Here is a 19,686-nt window from a genome sequence, read left to right on the forward strand (position 1 = left end):
AGTTGTTTGTAATTTTATCATCTGTCTCTCTGTCTTTGTTGGGGGACCTCAAGATCACCCTCAGACTTGATGATTCACTGGAAGGACTTACTGCACTCAGAAGCTGTTACACTCATGGTTATGATTTATTACTGTGAAAGGATACAGATCAAAATACTCAAAAGTGAAAAGTCACATGAGGTGAAGTCCAGGAGAAAACAGGAACAAGCTTCTAGGTGTACTCTCCCAATGGAGTCACTTGGGAGCACACTTAATTCTCCCCTAAACAGTGTGTGACAATATATGTGAACTGTTATTGACCAGGGAGGCTCACCTGAACCTTGGTTTCCAGGGTTTCATTGCAGGTCAGTCAATGTAGGTATATAGCACCGGCATATCTGACTTCAGCTTCTTAGATTCTAGCTCTTCCCAGAGCAAAAACAAATGTTCATAAATCGCATTGTCAGGGTCAACTTATCTGGTCAAACAGGTATAGCATAGCCCAGGGCCTCAGGCATACAAAAACACTCTTAGAGGCACAATATTTAAAAGGCCCAGAGAATATCTCCCAGAAGACTGCTAAGGGCCAGTCCTAAAGACTGGCCTTTCTTTGAAATGGGCAGGGTTTGAATAACGCAGGTTTTCTGATTAAACCTGTCTTGAACACTATTTACTGAACTCCATACTTTAGTTGGATTTCGTTATTTCCTCCTAATGTCCTTTGTCTATTTCAGGATCCCATCTAAGCTATCATATTACATTCAGTGGTCATGTCTTCTTTGGCTTCTCTGGGCTATGACAGTGTTTCTGTTCTTAACAGTTTTGAGGTATACTGCTTAGGTCTTTTGTATAGAATGACCCTCAATTTGAGTTTGGCTGTTGTTTTTATTGCAGTTAGGCTGGGATTATGGGGTTTTGGGAGGAAGACCACCGAAATGAAATGTCATATGTAGTATCCCTAGTAATTTGGTATCCTTATGATTTCTTATCAAAATAAATCTATTTTAAGTATTTGAATTGTTAAGAAGCTGGTGTATGGCCCAGCAGAGAATTGCCAACCCACGTGCTAGTGCCTGGCTTCTTATCCTTATGTTGGGACTTGTTAGTGTGAAAGAACAAAGTAAAAGGCACTCTTTGTTGCCATGTTTTCTATAAAAATAACACTTTCAAAAGAATTTTTGTGCCTGGCAGTGTAAAACTTGGCACCTAGAAAATAAGAGGATCTTGACTCATAGATGTATAAGGACACTGTGAGTCCCTCTAGAGCTACTGAATTCCTCTCTCATGGTAATTCTCCTAGTTCATTCATTTTTATTTTGTCCTCTTGGAACTTGTCCATAGAAGTTTTTTTGTTTTGTTTTGTTTTAACCTAATCATCAGGTCTTTTACTTCTGTGGGTGTGCAGTTTGAATTGAGTTTTTGTTTTTTGGGGTTTTTTTTTTTTGGATTTATATATTGTTGGATGCTTGCTCAGAAAGTACTGTGAGATATTTGTGGGGGACATCTCCCTTGGGAAATTTATGTCACTGCGCTGTCTGTGCTTGTTTGACAGCTGTTCCGTCACTTCTAACTTTATTATTAATTCAAAAAGTTATAAAGCCATATGTGAGCAGCTGTTCACTATTTTCATCAGGACAAAAAAGGAAGGAAAGGGCCCGAGAATAATATTATCAGGAGTGATTTAGGTTAGACTGTAGGAATAATTTTCTGGCAGTTACGATATAGTGTAACTTACTTGAGAGAGTTATAGAATTAAAAATAATTTTAAAGAGCATAAAATAGTATTTGTTGAAAGATGAGAGGACTTGAAAGATGAAATACTGACTGAAGGTAGGATAGTGAACCAGCTAGTTTGTGAATTCCTATTCTAGTTCTAGGATTTTATGATTTCATGCTGGTGTTTATTCTTCTCTTACTGACTAATTTTCCCATGACTTTCTGTGCTTTAAGACTCTCCTATGCAATAGTATTTTAAAGCCAATTTATATTTATTTTTAATAGGTATCTTAGCTATACAAAGACCCATCATTTATTTGGCATTCAGGTGCTAAATTAAAATGCAAAACTTGTTTGCCCTTATTTTAAGAAATGTAGTAATCAGACAAAAAGAAAAAGAATAGAAAAGTTATGGTAATTAAATATTGTTCATGAAACTACAAATGTAATGGCTTGATTGTCCTTTATCTTTTGTCACTAGTCCTTTAAGATATGACTATTCATTGTAATCATCTTTCAGACATTTAAATAAAATAATACCTACCTAGTATTTATTAGTTAACATGTGCCAGGCAAAGTGCAGTTAATGAAATATTTACTATACTGTTTGATTCTCACAATAATCCTGAAAGCTTAGGTTTTATTGTCCCCTATTACAGATGAGAAAGAAGTTTAGAGAGATGAAGCAAATTGCCCAAAGTGATTCAGTAACTAGTAATTTCATACAAAAAAATGTATGAAGTTTTTAAAACGCGAATATAGAATTGTGTATATATTACGATCTCAATGAAAATGCATGCACAGGCATTTGAAAGACTAGAAGGTACTACACCAAAATACTAAAAATGGTTACTTTTAGGTGTTGGGGAAATAGGTAATTCTTATATTGTCCTTTGTAATTTCTTATAGGCTGTACTTATATAATAGCTATCCTTATAAACATATGAGGTGGGAATTGCTATTATAACTTTCATATTCTAACAGCTTGACATAAGTTTTTCATATATGTAACATTTTCCAAATCTCTGTCCTCACTATCTCACATATTTAAGAATATCTTAACCTATTTTATATTTTTTTCAGTAGTTTTTGTATTAATTTGTGTGAAGACAGATATTTTATGTCTTTAGACAAAGACTCTGTTTTTTAGGATACTTTTTTCTTATTCCTCTTTCTAGATTAAAAATATTTGGAGATATTATTTCACTTAACCTTGGTGCACTTATAGTCCCTAAGACAAGTTGAGCACATAGAAGACATTTCCCAAAGTTTATTGAATTTCTTTCCCTTGTAAATTCCAACCACGGTACAGTAATTGGAAACTAATTCCTTAATTTTCAAATATGTATTTTTTTTCTCTTTTAATGTAACTTTCATTTACACAGTTGCCCAAGTCTGAATCCTGACTGTTACCCTTGATTTCATTTTCTTTTTTTACCGTCTCCTCTCCAAATCTAATTAATTATCAAGACTCATTGGTTAGCCTTGTTTAATACAGTTTTTATCCTTTTTTGTTTTCTCCATAGCCCTACTGCTACTACAGTAGTGCAGATTACCACAGTCTCTTATAGGAATTACTGTAGAAGCCTCTCCTCCTCACCCTCCCAATTCTAATTCCCACTCTACTTTATAACCACAGTGGTCTTCCAGCAGTCTGATCATGTCATTTCCCTGATTAAATTGTTCTCCATTGCTCTCAGGATAAAGTCTAAATTTCTTGATGTTTTATGAGTCTTCAAGGTCTGATAGCTCCATATGCTGGCTAACCTCTTTTGTTTCTACTCCTCTTCTGGCTCTCTAAATTCTAGCCATACTGAATTACTTTTATTTAATTCTCCTAATATATAATGCTTTTCTTACCTTTGTCTTCTCCACGGCATTTGCTGTTACTTTCAGCTGGCTAATTTCTGTGTTTATTAGATCCCACCTCATATGTCACTTCTGAAAAGCTTTTCCTGACCGTCCATTTAAACTCTGTGACTACCCTTTTAGCATATACCAGGCTTTATAGTAATTGCATAATTATGAAAGTATGCCTTTTTAAGGAAATATTCCATCAGGTCAAAAACTCAGTATGGACAGGAACTATTTTGTTCCCAGGAACCAGCATAGTATGAAATAGGCATTTAGTCAGTATTTAATAGATTGATTGATGTTTCTGCAGATGACTTTGCCTCATATTTTCCTGAGAGTCTAGAGACCTTCTGACATAATACCCTTAGCTCCCTGCTTTCCTGCCAATCTTAAACTTTTTATCTTTATCTTTTACTCTCCTTTCCTATCACTGCTTGGGGGGATAAATACTTAACTGAAATATAAAGTGGAAAATATAAGTGCAGTAGAAGTAGAGGGGTATTAACTATCTTTCAAGAAGTTTAGTGGTGAGAAAGGAGGAGATATAATATTAGGTAGAAATAATATCAAAGTAAAGTTGTTTTGAAGGATAGGGAGAAACAGGAAATATTTGTAGGCTGAGGAAAAAAATGTAGTGAAGAATATAATTAAAGCAGGAATAGAGAGGGACAGTTGGTGAAGCAAGGGCCCCAAAGGTCAGGAGATAGGAAGGGGATAGGATTGTTTCACTTTTCTGCTGGTTCTTACAGCCTTCAGGGCAATGGACCAACTCCTCAGTATAGACTACTATAGTGTCCACGCAGTGGCATTGGTGTTTTGGCCTGTTCCATGTCCAGTGAACATTCAGTTTTCTGGCAGGAGCATCTTAATTTCTCTTGAGGAACACGCCTTCTTCAGCTCCTGGTCCAGCTGACACTGTTTGCTACTATTCCCTGATCCGTAACTAAAGAGATCACTTTTTATGATATGGACTTCCTTATCTTTTATTTTGGTGATTTCCATGTGTGTTTCATGGAGGTGCTTCAGGGGTTTAATATCTGATATTAGGTTCTTTTAAATGACTCTTTTTAAAGATTTTTTAGAAGACAGATTAAAAACCAAACACACTCAAATGTATTAAATACCAAATTTTATCATAATGAAAATTATCAGTTTGTATTGCCAGGTTTATTTAGTTTCATATATATCTGAGAAAAACATTCTCCTAGCCATTTATAGGCATATCATTGAATTTTGTTTTAAATGCTATTAATTAGGAAGGATATAGTTCTGTACTAATCTTGAAGAAAATTTTATCTGTATGTGTGCTTATTAAATTAGCTTAAGTAAATAATCTGCTGTAGTACTCAAGGTATAACTCAGACATGCTCCAAGTTATGGAATAGCTGTTCCTCATGGAGCATGGTCTCCAACAGAGCATGCTGTTCTCATTGTATAGGTATAATAGTTGCATAGTAACAACTGAATGGGTATCATGCAGCATCATAACAATAACATAGTATCATTTTAGTTCTTATAAGTTGCTTCCCTGACTTCTGTATTTATGATAGTTATAAATACAGCTTTTATCCATTATATATAATATATACATACTGTCCCTCTCTGTATGCATGTATGCATGTGTATGCATGTATGTGTGTATTGTATGTATGTATATATGCCACTCTTAAAAGGCATAAAAATAAACTACTGATTGAAATAAACCACTATCCAGTAACCTCATTGCCAAATCTACTGACTATTTTTTTTTAATTCTCTCTACTTTCTGATCTATTAATTTTTAATAGTTGTTGACTACCCTCCTTAAAAATTTCTTCCCAGAATGTTTATTTTCATGAGAGGTATGCTAAAGTATTTAGAAGTGTCATACCTGCAGCCTACTTTAAAAGGTTCAACAGAAAATTTAAAAATTGATAGTGTCTGGCCTTACATTTAGGTCTTTGATCCATTTTGAGTTTATTTTTGTGTATGGTGTTAGGGAGTGTTCTAATTTCATTCTTTTACATGTAGCTGTCCAGTTTTCCCAGCACCACTTATTGAAGAGGCTGTCTTTTCTCCATTGTATATTCTTGCCTCCTTTATCAAAAATAAGGTGACCATATGTGCATGGGTTTATCTCTGGGCTTTCTGTCCTGTTCCATTGATCTATATTTCTGTTTTTGTGCCAGTACCATACTATCTTGATTACTGTAGCTTTGTAGTACAGTCTGAAGTCCGGGAGCCTGATTCCTCCAGCTCCGTTTTTCTTTCTCAAGATTGCTTTGGCTCTTCGGGGTCTTTGTTGTTTCCATACAAATTGTGAAATTTTTTGTTCTAGTTCTGTGAAAAATGCCAGTGGTAGTTTGATAGGGATTGCATTGAATCTGTAGATTGCTTTGGGTAGTATAGTCATTTTCACAATGTTGATTCTTCCAATCTAAGAACATGATATATCTCTCCATCTGTTTGTATTATCTTTAATTTCTTTCATCAGTGCCTGATAGTTTTCTGCATACAGGTCTTTTGTCTCCTTAGGTAGGTTTATTCCTAGGTATCCAAAAATGGGCAGAAGACCTAAATAGACATTTCTCCAAAGAAGATATACAGATTGCCAACAAACACATGAAAGGATGCTCAACATCACTAATCATTAGAGAAATGCAAATCAAAACTACAATGAGATATCACCCCACACCAGTCAGAATGGCCATCATCAAAAAATCTACAAACAATAAATGCTGGAGAGAGTGTGGAGAAAAGGGAACCGTCTTGCACTGTTGGTGGGGATGTAAGTTGATACAGCCACTATGGAGAACAGTATGGAGGCTCCTTAAAAAACTAAAAATAGAACTACCGTCCAACCCAGCAATCCCACTACTGGGCATATACCCTGAGAAAACCATAATTCAAAAAGAGTCATGTACCACAATGTTCATTGCAGCTCTATTTACAATAGCCAGGACATGGAAACAACCTAAGTGTCCATTGACAGATGAATGGATAAAGAAGATGGATGTGGCACATATATACAATGGACTATTACTCACCCATAAAAAGAAATGAAATTGAGTTATTTGTAGTGAGGTGGATGGACCTAGAGACTGTCATACAGAGTGAAGTAAGTCAGAAAGAGAAAAACAAATACTGTATGCTAACACATATATATGGAATCTTAAAAAAAAAAAAAAATGGTTCTGAAGAACCTAGGGGCAGGACAGGAATAAAGACGCAAACGTAGAGAATGGACTTGAGGACACGGGGAGGGGGAAGGGTAAGCTAGGACGAAGTGAGAGAATAGCATTGACATATATACACTACCAAATGTAAAATAGATAGCTAGTGGGAAGCAGCCGCATAGCACAGGGAGATCAGCTCGGTGCTTTGTGACCACCTAGAGGGGTGGGATAGGGAGGATGGGAGGGAGATGCAAGAGGGAGGAGATATGGGGATGTATGTATATGTATAGCTGATTCACTTTGTTATAAAGCAGGAACTAAAAAACTGTTGTAAAGCAATTATACTCCAATAAAGATGTTAAAAAAAATAAAAATTGATAAAGTATGTGTGTTTTTGTGTGTATTGTGTGTGTGTGTGTGTGTAGAGAGAGAGAGAGAAGGAGAAAGTGAGAGCACGTACTAAAGCAAAAGTGGTAAATATTAAAAATTGGTGAATTTTGGTAGAGTATATATTCACTTATGGTACTGATTTTTCTTCAACTTTTGCATGTTTGAAAAATTTCAAAATTAAGTTAAAAAGTAGAAGAAAAGGATAAAGGAAAGATCAGAAACACCAGAGAGCACAAGCAGGAACTACACCTCAGGGTGTGACAACTCTGCTGCACTTCTGCCTGTATCAGGCCTTGGTTATACGAACACAGTCACCTTCTGCAGTAAACAGTCACTTTGTTCCTGCTGATGATAGCTGGATGTTTTTAGGGCCATAAGATCATGTGTACTAATCTCAAGTTTAATTTTAACTTTATTAATTGGTGAAATCAGAAATCAGTTAGGAAAAAAAAGTCAAAATAAAACCCAAGGCTAATGATGCTGCAAGGAAACATACATGTATCGCTCATGCCATTAAAATAGATGAAGTGGTTGGGATAGCAAACGGGCATCATGTATTACGAGACCTGAAATGTTCATGCCTTTTAATCCAGTAATCTCACTTCTCAAAATAACTCCCAAGAAAGCAATTTAGAAAAAAATAATTAAATCTGAGCTCAGGGTTATGGTTGATAATACAGAATTCTCCTTGTTCTGTGAACAAAAAACAAAAACAATAGAATGCCCCCCAAAACCAATGCAAGTTCATTTGGAAAAAGTAATCTTTTCCTGATAGTAACAAACAAACAAAACCCTTCTCTTTTTTGGGTTTGTAGATTGTTTTCTGACTTTTCTTCCTCTTTCTTTTTTTTCCTCTTCCCTCTTAAATGTAGGTAGCATCCATAGACCTGCCTTTCGTCCACATTTCTCTTCTCATGGTTGACTACTTTAATTGATCTCATGATGTCTATTGTTTGTATGTAGATATCTCTGAAATCTAACATTTCAACCCTATTCTCTTTCCAGAGCTCCATTTGTGATATATGTTCAACTCCATTTGTGATGTATATTCAATTGTGAATGTGTGCAATTCTGTGTATCCAAAAAAACCATCTTATTTATTTTCTCTCCTACTGATCATTTTTTCTGTGGTCTGTATTCTTCTTATCAGTCCATCTTGAAATCTTTAGCTTCAGATTCTCCCTTTCTTCCTCTGCCTTCAAAACCCTCAGCTGTAGACCTGTAGTATTTTTCTGGTGTGTCTTCATCATCTCCATGTGGTTACCCTAGCTCAGTCTTCCTTTTTTTTTTTTTTTTTTTTTAAAGGATGTTTGTGATAGATCCTTAATTGTTCTCCCTGCACTTTCTCTCCTCTCTAATGAATCTTGTCAGAGAAGTCTTTCTGAAGCACAGATCAGACCATATCACTTTCTAGATTAAAAACCTTCAAAGACTTCTTATGAATAAAGAGGTTCGTGAACTCCATCTAGTCTTCAGGGTCCTCCACTATTTGGCTTGAACTTACTTTTCTATTTTTATTTCCCTCCCTTAAATCCATTTTCCTCTCATCTTCTTCATACTTCCTTCTGAGCTTTTCATAATTTTTTGGCCTCTACCTGACATTGTCCCTATTTTCACATTTCTGGATCTCATCCATGCTTCAAGAGTTGGCTTTCAGATTTGCCTTCCAGCTGGAAATAATCTTTTCTTCCTGGGAAGTCCCAAAGCCTTTTTCTCTTTCTTTGTTATTGTGGTTAGTATGCTTTCCATTGTACTATGGTTATTTATGTGCATGTTACTGATAGTTGTTAAGTTCTTTAAAGTCTGGATTTATGTCTTACCTATTTCCTGTGTACACTATATGGTACGTAGTTCTCAATGAATATTTATTAAGTAAATAATATCTAAAGAGCTATCTTGTTTGGGGGGCCTTCTGGGGGGAACAAAATTTTGAGGATTCTTTATTGATATATCAAAGGCAGAAAAGATTACATGTTCCATAAGGACCTACAGAAGTATATTTAAAAGTAATTTTGCTAAAAAAGAAATATAAGAACTTAGATATATATATGAGACCTTGGATCACTGATTCAAACCATTTTCAAACAGATGAAAGCTAGTTTTTACAGCCATGTAGAATAGAATATAGACTTACCAGAATGTTCAATCATTTAACCAGTTACTTATACAAGTCTTGGCAAACAGAAACATTTTGTTTTTCTTTAGTATTTCTATAATACGCAGCTCACATTTCATAAACTCCTAATTTACTTCTTGATGCTGTTGAAATTATTTTTAGGAAATTATTGATTCTTAAATAGTTCTGTTTCCCTTCTTGCATATATATTTTAAAAAATTTTTATCGTTTGTTTGTTTTGCAGGTATCCTGGTCAGATATAGGAGGACTGGGAAATATCAAACTGAAGCTGAAACAGGCTGTGGAATGGCCCTTGAAACATTCAGAGTCTTTCATCCAAATGGGTATTCAGCCACCTAAAGGAGTTCTTTTGTATGGGCCTCCTGGATGCTCTAAAACAATGATTGCAAAGGCTTTGGCCAATGAGAGTGGACTGAATTTCCTAGCTGTAAAGGTAGGGTGTTAAATTTTTTAACTGCTACTCTGTCTTCTAGGCACCCCTCCCTGTCCAATCCTCTGATTCCTACCCTTAGGAGAGCATAAAAGGCCATCTTAAGGAGTAGTTGATTTTTATTTGAGATTGATGGCAATATAATATAGGGAGATGGGAGATAAATAAATTAGTGCCTATAATCAGCAAATCATGGTTTAGTTTCTTGATTCTCAATATTTCTTACACACATGTGTAATAGAAACCAGTTTTCTTTAGTTTCTTTAGTACATTTTTAAATTGTACTAATCACTCTTGTTTAGCCAAGACTTAATTATAAATTTGATTGAATTTAATAAATTTAATATTTACAAACACAATATTTTAAAAGAAATCAAATACCTTATATGGTACAAATCATTTAAAAAAAAAATTCATTATTTATTTGGCTGCGTCGGGGCTCAGTTGCAGCACACGGGCTCTTTGTTGCAGCACGTGGACTTCTCTAGTTGTGGCACATGGGCTCCAGAGCGCATGGGCTCAGTAGTTGTGGCATGCGGGCTCTCTAGTTGCGGCACGTAGGCTGTAGAGAGCACGGGCTTAGTTGCCCTGCGGCATGTGGGATCTTAGTTCCCCAACCAGGGATCAAACCTGTGTCCCCTGCATTGGAAGGTGGATTCTTAACCACTGGACCACCTGGGAAGTCCCCGAAAATAAATTTTTTAAAAACACTTTCCCAGTCAGAAGATATATATACATTATTTATATTCTGAAACACACACATGCATATTTTATTTGTTTACTGCCCTGCCCTATTACTTGGGATAGATTATCTTACCTGATATGTAGTTTTGCATTTACTATAGGACTAGATATTAATTTTGTTATTAACTTCTGTGTAACATGATAATATATCCATTTACTAAATATATATATATATTTTAGTATATATGTACATGTATATATAAAACCTTAAATCCATTTCTGTAGACTTTATCACAAAAATACATATTTAAATATGTTAACTATCAAAGTCATTTCAGAAAAGGTACATGATAATTTATTTTGATGTTGTCAGGGAATATTTTTTGTAATAAAGTATGTTTTTTTAATCTTAAAACATTGAAATCATTGGCAGGTTGAACGTATAAAACTTATTTCAGAGTGTCAGTCTTTTACTTTACTGTTGACCCTTGAACAACGTGAGTTTGAACTGTGTGGTTCCACTTATATGTGGATTTTTTTTCTATAGTAAAACTATAGTATTACATTATCTGAGGTGGGTTGAATCCGTGGATATGGGGAAGCTGTGTAAATGGAGGGCCGACTCTAAGTTATACTAACTATAAGTTATACTAAGTTATACTTAGATTTTTGACTGCATGGAGGGTCAGAGCTCCTCACCCCCGCATTTTTCAAGGATTAGCTATACTTAAATTTTCTGTGGAATGATATTTAGATGTATTTAGGCTATTTGCTTTTTAAGAATCAGTATCTTCACAATCACTAGTGTTTGCCTGTTTTTTATTATCCTGTAGAAGATATTGGATAGGGATTTGGGGAGGGGACCATTTTCACTATGATTAGTTATGCTGAATCATGACCATAGTTTTAAAGGTTGCAGTTTTAAATGTTGGAGTAATGAGTGATTTTGAAATTTCCAGAGACATCTTGATTTCTCTTTGGTCCTTGTCCTCTTATCTTGTGGTAGTGGAAATGGTCATTTTACTGGCATTTCCTACTCTTTTTTTTCTGTCATCTCCATTTTTCTGTGCCTACCTTCTACAGTGTATATTCATAATTGAATTTTTCCTGTCTACTGGAAATCTAAAACTTATTTAATGAGGATTTAGCTCACAGTTATTTACACTTGAATGTCAAGGAAGAAAGAGCACATATATTTCCTTACAAATTAGTATCTCACTCTTTTGTGATCCAAGATAACAGTTCCATATGCTACCAGGACTGCTTTCTGGCCTATCCTAGGATTACTTAGAAATATATTTATTACTGCATTTGCATATGAAACCTTTCATAAATTTACAGTTTCACCTTTGTCTTTTTTCATGATGAGAAAAGGAGGAAGACTCTTTTTTCATGTAAAATAGCCAACTATGTGTTAACTTATATGCACCTTTCATTAACTATTTAATTCATTTAGGTCACACACAAAACATAACTGATGTTAAGAAATTTTCTTAATAAATTGAGTTTGTACTTGCTTAGGGATTATTACATATCCTACTTACTAATTTTTATTTAATGTGGACTTTTATTCATTATACAATTTAGTATACTTTGACAGTATTATTCAATTATTGAATCTGGGTGGAGGTTATATTAAGTAAACAATGGGTGTTCATTTACTATTCTTTCAACTTTTCCTATGTGTTTAAAAATTACAAAAGAAAAAGTTGGGAACACACAAAAAAATTTGCTTTTCTATGCATTTTCATTGGTCCTTTCATCTTGGTCTGATTAATGCTTATGAGAAGAGTTAAAATAGCTATATCATACCGTTTATGTATGAGGATATCAAGTCAAAGAAGTTAGGAATTCATATTGTATTCTTTCAAGTTTTATTTTCCGACAAAGAAAAAGTTGTCTTTTGTTTCCAACATAGATATTTGTTTTCTGTGGGATTTAAGTGTTATAATTAAATTTGAACATTTTGAAATAACAAATCTCACACATTTTGAAAGTGATCAGAAAAAAATAGGTAGACTCTGGTATTGAGAAACACAAGTGTTTTGGATATATTGAAAGAATAAACTCCCTAACACTTTTTGCAATGGTGATTACCTTTAATTCCGAAGATAAAGAATTTTAAAACTTTAAACATTTCTTTCTCTGAGTTTATGAAAGAACCCTTTATCTTCCCCTGTGCATCTTTTCTAAACAGTGATTACAAGATTTATATTCTACTCAGAGTTAAGACTTCACCTTGGCTTGTGTGGGCTCTTAATATCCTTTGGCATCTGTATGTGTTTTTGTGCAGACTGTAGCACTTGACAAACGCTTAAGTTTAGTTTGTCATCTGGGTCAATTACGTCAAAATATTTTCCAGTTGAAATTTCCTCTCTGCTTCTCGCTTGCTTTTTGTCTGGAGTGCTACAATAGATTAATTACCCTTGAATGGCTGGGCTGCTTTACTTTATGAAGAACTGTTACTGATTCTGGAAGAAGAGTGATTAGGCCTCTGACAGGGATTTTCAGCAAGTCCTTTATTAGCTGTATTGGCGAGTACAAGAATGTAATGAACTTAGTATATCCTTAACTTTTGGGGGAAACGTTTTCTGACACTTGTCTCAGAGAGGAATTGTGCAAAATACATCCCATTTTCAGGAAAAACCTATATTTTATTGAAAGCAGTGCACAATTCAAAATAATTACTATTGTTTGTTTAACCAGATCCCCTACTATTCTGTTACCAAAGGTACAAGATAATTTGAACTTTGTAGGTTCCAAGTTCATCTTTAAACTTTTTTTAAAAAAAATTATGTGGGCTAGTCTATAAATCATAGAGCTTTCATTTTGCAGCTATTGCATGGAAAACTGCATAGATACCTCTTTTACATACTGAATGCTTTAAGATTAGTTTCTAGGATTCTAAGGATAGTGATGTTTAAGAAGGTGAAGTGACTTTTCCAAGTCAAAGTGGTGGTAATGGAACTGAAATTTGATCTCAGGACTTTCTGACTCCAGAGTCTAAGCACTAAAGCCCACTGTATTATACAGTCTTCCATTTTCCTTTTTTTTTTTTTTTTTTTAAATAAAACTAGTTCCCAGTGCTTTTTTTCATTAATTACACCAAATTACTTGAGAAGGTAGTTCAGGCAGTTTCTATGGGGCAGGTTCAGAGATGTGGAAAGATGTTTCTGGGACCTAGTTTAAAACATAATTTTGTTTCTCTCAGACAAAGAAAACTGAGGAAAATAGCATGGCTTTGGAGTGGAAGTTAATTGAGTTAATAAGAAAGGGTAAACACTGCCAAAGAAACAGGAACCTGATGAATTAAATGGAAGTGTAGGGAAAAAGACTAGTGGTTGAATAATGTGAAGTTTGAAATTTACCTATTACTATATAATTTGTGCCCTTGAGATTGAGTGTGTTACAATGAAAAGAGCATTAAGCTAGGATTCAGATAGCTTTGGTTTGATTTCTAACACTAGCACTTTTTAGCTCTGTAACCTTAAATGCGTTCTCTAAGACTTAGTTTTTTCATCTCTATAGGCCTTTTGAGAGGATTATATTTAAAACGTAAGTGAAGAAGTTTTAGAGGGCATGACTACTTAACTCTTAAGTGTGGGCTGCATATAGTTATGACTTCCTTACAAGAGGGTTCCTTATGGAGAGGAGGGAGGGGCAGAGTTACTTGATAGTGGAGAAGCCTACCTCAGCCAGTTTATCATGGTTAGTGCCGATTGGTCATGTTGTTAGTATGTACCCGTGTATGATGCGATGAGAATGGTCCTTTCTTCCCAAGGTCTTCCTCCCAAACACTCCTAATCCATGTCTACCTATGAGAAAAACATCAGGCAAACCCAAATTGAAGGACGTTCTGTAAAATACCTAACCAGTACTCCTGAAACTGTCAAGGTCATCAAAAATAAGGAAAGTCTCAGAAACTGTCACAGCCAAGAGGAGCCCAAGGAGACAGGACAGCTAAATATACTGTTGTGGTTTCCTGGATCAGATCCTAAAAGGACATTAGGTAGAAACTAAGAAAACCTGAATAGACTGTGGACTTCAGTTAATAATAAAGTATCAATATTGGTTCACTGTGACAAATGTATCATACTATATTATATATTAATATATGTTAAGAATAGGGGAAACTGAGTGTGTGTTGGGGTAGGGATGAGTATATGGGAACTCTTGGTACTGTATGCTCAGTTCTTCTGTAAACCTTAAACTTTACCAAAACAAAAAAGTCTGTTAATCAAATAAGAGTTCTAAGGTCAGTATCAAGGCATACATATTATGTCTGGATTCAGTGAATGTAACTGAAGTTGAAAAGGCCAGCTCAGGACGTCCCTGGCAGTCCAGTGGTTAAGACTCCAGCTTCCACTGCGGGGGGCACAGGTTCATCTCTGGTTGGGAAAGTTCTGCATGCCACGCAGTGCGGCCAAAAAAGAAAGAGCCAGCTCAAGGGTTCTGTACTGCGCTGAACACGATGAGTGGAATGCAGGGAGGGAGCGGAATCGCAGGGCGATTGTCGGTTCCTCGGGTGAGGGCTTTGGAGGAGACCTTTCCTATTCATCACTCCTCTGTTCATGTTCCACGAGATAGTGGAAAGCAACTGAGAAGAGCGCTGAGAGGAAGTTGGCTGGAGAAACTGGGTTTGAGGCTACCCTGAGCTTGCCTGTTTTACTGCAGTTCTGAGTTGAAGCCTATAAAGGTGTGTTGGTTCTGGCCCCAGGCCCCAACATTATAAAGAATACTTTCTTTTAGTGTTTTAGTTATTTTTTCTTTCACCTGGGTACAGCTTCTAATTTAGAGTCTCACTAGGAACTATGTCCAGTTTCATGCCTTTTGTGGACCCTAACTCTTTATTCTCCTTCCACAAGTTTATTGCTATTTGGGCTCATCTGGAGCCTGAAACCTTTTGAGTTTCTGTTTAATTTCCGTTAGGGTTTTTTTTTTTTTTTTTTTTTTTTCAACTTAAAAAAATCTTGATGTCTCCAAATAGTGTTGTCTTATGTGCCCCATACTCTTAAGTTGACAGTTATTAGCATCCGTGTTAAATAAAGACATATAGTTAGTTTTATCAATGTTTGAATGGCTCTTAGGGAATAACTAATAATTATGTATTTTTCTTAGGACAAATAGAATAGTTACTGTGCCATGGTCAGTATCACAAAATTATGTAGAAGTTAGATTGAATTTACTTAAATTTTGTGCACCATATAAGCTGACATGTTAAATTTGAGACATCATATATTAAAACCGTATATGTTAATAAATTTTTTTTTGAGTTGGGCTTGTATCAGATTAATGTCTTGACGTGAAAATATTCTATAACATGTGGCTAAAAGTAAAAAATGACAATATATATAACAAATAATAACAAAACCTTTAGTATTTGGAATCTAAGAAGACCTAGAGAAATTTAGAAGGAAAAGAATGCTTTTACACTTCCAAGAAGTTTACTTAATAATAGAACATTTTGTTGTTGTGTGAGTTTAATTTTTATTTGTGGATTTCAGCTGAGAGAGATGAGTTATTTTTTCCTTCTTTTAAATCTCTTTTGAATGAAATTTAATTGGGGTTGAAATAAATATTACAATTTCATGTCTATAATACTTTAAAAATATTTGTAAATGTTTTACTATTGCAACAATAACTCAAATGTATATTAGGCACCTCTGTATGTCTGGCACTATACGTGGTAAACAAAGTGCATTAGATGGTCTCCTTGCTATCTGCCACCTCATGATTTAGTAAGAAAGACATTTGACTAAGCAAGTGATATAATGAAATGGATAGCATTTAGAATCTTGATGATTAATTGTATGTGAGAAATGAGAAAGAAGTCAAAGGTGATTAAAATTTTTACTTTTAATGACTGGCAGATGGAAATATCCCAACTCTAGGAAGAGTTAGCATGTGAGGAGGAAAAGTAGGTTGGAGGTGCGAGAGCAGGTACCAGATTGGGATTTAGATACCTGGAGTTTGAAATGCCTTTAGAACAGTATGGCAGAAATGTCCAAAAGGGTGTTGATTACGAGTTTGTAGCTCAAGAGAAAGGTCATTTCTAGAGATTAAAACATGGAAGTTGAGACCTCGTGTTTAAGATTGTGCACAGTAGTCAGTAAAGGAGATTGAGAGTCATGAGAGTGGTCAGTAATAATATAAGGGACTTTTCTGGTGGGGTGTGCACAAGCAAACTTTATAGCTAGCTTAACTGTAGTCAGCTTGGTGCCCACAGTGTAAGTTCTGAAGAAATGTGTCATTTTCTTTTCTTGAATAAATGAATTGTCGGGAAGGTTTGTATTATACATTTTGAGAAAACAGCTTGAATTCTGTTTCCTTCTCTGCCAGACCCTCTCACTTTTTAGGGGTTTTTACTTGCCCACGGCATTTCTTGCCTAGTACTTAATGCCTGTTTTCAAACTCTTTGAAGTGCTTTCCCAAAATGGCCTTCTCTGTGTGCTGATGCTGTACTTTTCATTAATTTTCAAGATCCTTTACTCACATTGCATATATATAATTCTATCTCATGTGACTTTGGGTTTTTATGAGCTTATTCCATAACATTTAACCATAGTTAACGCTTGGGTTAACTTGCCTTCCCTAGACATTCTGGAACTTATAAAACCTTGATTTGAATTGTAATAGCCAAAAGCAACAGGCAGGTGTCAGACACATTTAAAAAGCCCTTGAGAAGACTGGAAAAAACCCAGTAGTGATTAAAGGGGCAAAATTGCAAGAGCATGAGCTATAAATATTGTACTCGAATTTGTGACTGATACGGTGTAAAATACTGAAACACAGTAAAAGATAAGTCAGGTTTAGTTTTCACTAGATTTCACAGAACAGTTGGACAAATTTTTACATGTTTTTATGTTATTTTTGTTGTCTTATAAACTTGAACACTTGAGATCTTGGTCATGGAAAAATTAAAAATAACACTACCCCAAAACAAGCCAATTTATGGTACTTAACTTACTTTTGGTGGTTTTCTTGGTCACACTTATCAATGAAGCACTTACCTAGGCAGGCGAAATGTGGCAGGACTAACATAACATAGTTATTTTGGTAAGTGAAATTAGAAGAGAAATAACCTTATCAGGTTTCATCAACCTTATCTATTCTAGGGATTCATGTATTATTTTTTAAAAGAGTTAAATAACTTAAGAGCAAATGTGGGATTCATAGACCGTACTATATGTACCTAACCCTTATAATTAGGTATTAATGGTCTCTTGTCTGTAATGGTTATCAATAAAATCCTTATTTTCAAATTAACCCATGCTAGCAGCCATTTATTGAGAGTTAGAATTTGCCCTTGCCACTTGATCTCTTCCCACAATACCTTTGAATTTGAATTGCTGGTACCATGTACAATCTTAAGTGGACATTTCCTTTTTTTTTTTTTTTTTTTTCTAATTTTATTTTTTTTTTAGAACTTGGAAAACAGAGGACATCATAGTTTTTAGAAAAAGTAGTCTGGGAACTCAAATCCTGTATTCTTGTCATCATTTCTGTCATTTAACTTTTCTCGGACTTCTGGCATTTCACTTAACTTCTTTGGGCTTTGTTTTCCTCAGGTTTTAAGTGAGATAGGTTAGAGTAAATGATTCTCCTAAAACCCTTCCACGAATAACATTCTATGAGTAGCTCACATAACGCTTATATTCTAATCTGTTGCTTATCTTTTTTGCCTGTTGGTGGCTAAACTATTCACCTCAGAGGAGTGTTGTAAGCAGTAAGGAGATAATACATATCAAGTGTTTAGCAAGATTTCATAATATTAGCTGATGCTAGTTGCTGTTTTCCTCTGTTTTTAAGAATTGGATTATATTTGACCTCAAATAGAACAAAAAAGTATGGCAGCACAGCTTATGATCCCTTAAGTTTTCTGTTAGTGTTAGAATAAAATGTAGTATATATCTTTGAAAGTGATTTTAATCTTTTGTAACTTGTACCAGAATACAGTGATTTTTGGCAATTTGAACTTCAAACTCAAAATAACCTTCCTTGGGGATGATATTGCCTAGACTTCATATGGCATTCTGGATTTATGTAACATATCAGTTCAGCTACTGGGGTTGCATTTTTAAGCCAGTCATCCAGGTAGGATTCCTCAGCATGCAGTTCTGTACAAAATCACATGTTCTCTAGAGGCCTTACAGTACTTTTCATTACTGCTATGGCTTGTTAGTAATACTTGACTTGAATTATTCTAACCCAGATTTTCTTCACAGCGCTAACTTCTTAGGTTAGATTTTCAAATCTGTTTCATTTTTTTTTTCTTTTCTTTTGTTTTTGGAGAAAAAGCACTGTTTTGTTATCCACGGGTTTTTCGATACGTAGCCCACCTCTACGTAGTAGTGGAATGGCCCTTCATTGTTTAAGGCGGTAGTCCACATTTTTCACATTTTCAACACAATATTGTCGGTTTGCCTATACATCAGATTTTTAAAACATGTTAATCTTTCTGTTGTCTTTAGCAGCATATTGTGTTCTTAGATCATGAGATGATGATCATAATCTTGTACTTTCCAACACTGATATTCAAGTCATCTTTTTTAGAGTCAGCTCTATGGAGAACAGTAATCATTTTTCTGGATTCTCTAACCACTTTCCTTCAGTTAAGCCAGATAATTAGAAGGCAGTATATATGTATTAAGTATATTGCCTGCTTAAGGAAATGTCTTCACTGGCTTACTATTTTTATGTTACACCATTGACTTTTATGGAGAGTTGCTAGAAGAACAGTAACAGTAATACAGAGTTTGCATGATAATAAAGTAACAGTGACACCAGCAGTTTCCTTTCTGATTTTTATTAGGTCACACTTGCCTAAGTAGTCACCGTAAACCGAATGAAATTCTGCATAAAATTTTCTTATCCCTTCCTCACCCCCCCCAACCCCTCCCCAACAAAAATCCATTCTCCTGATTATCTAAAGCTTGTTTTATTGAATGGGCCCGAATTGTTTTGTTGTTTACTTTCTTAACTCTTTGTTCATAGTCCCTTTTGGGTAAAAGTATAATTTATGTTATATATTATAAATGGGCAGACCTTGTTTTGCCCTGTAGTACAGGGCTCTAAAAATGGTCATGCAAGATGAAACCATGCAAAATGATCTTAATACCCAATGGGGAAAATTACAACTGTTCCATGACCTTTGAAAATTTGGCAAAACATTAGGAGCTCTCTACTCTTGGTTGTGAGTGTACAAGGCAGTGGATTTTGGCTGTATAATAACTTTCTTGCTGGTCTTCCTGCTGCCAAACTGTCTCTGTAGTCCAGCCCTTCATATTTTATAAGGACCCTACAATTTATTTACCCATTTTTATGTTAATGAATTTTTAGAT

General features: G+C 35.0%; 1 protein-coding gene across 6 annotated transcripts in view; it reads left to right on the forward strand.

The window, feature by feature from the left end:
- AFG2A (AFG2 AAA ATPase homolog A) overlaps positions 1 to 19,686 on the forward strand; it is a 327,260-nt gene that overhangs the window by 59,200 nt on the left and 248,374 nt on the right. For all 6 annotated transcript variants that reach the window (XR_014244470.1, XM_082391397.1, XM_082391396.1 and 3 more), the window contains exon 11: positions 9,455 to 9,664. Coding sequence is in view for 5 of the 6 variants with exons in the window: in XM_082391397.1 (XP_082247523.1) it covers positions 9,455 to 9,664 (210 nt within the window). In the remaining variant the exon portion in view is untranslated. The remainder of the gene's footprint in view (positions 1 to 9,454; positions 9,665 to 19,686) is intronic.

The sequence above is a fragment of the Balaenoptera borealis genome, assembly GCF_965194805.1.
Source record: "Balaenoptera borealis genome assembly, chromosome: 4".
Lineage (NCBI taxonomy): Eukaryota > Metazoa > Chordata > Mammalia > Artiodactyla > Balaenopteridae > Balaenoptera > Balaenoptera borealis.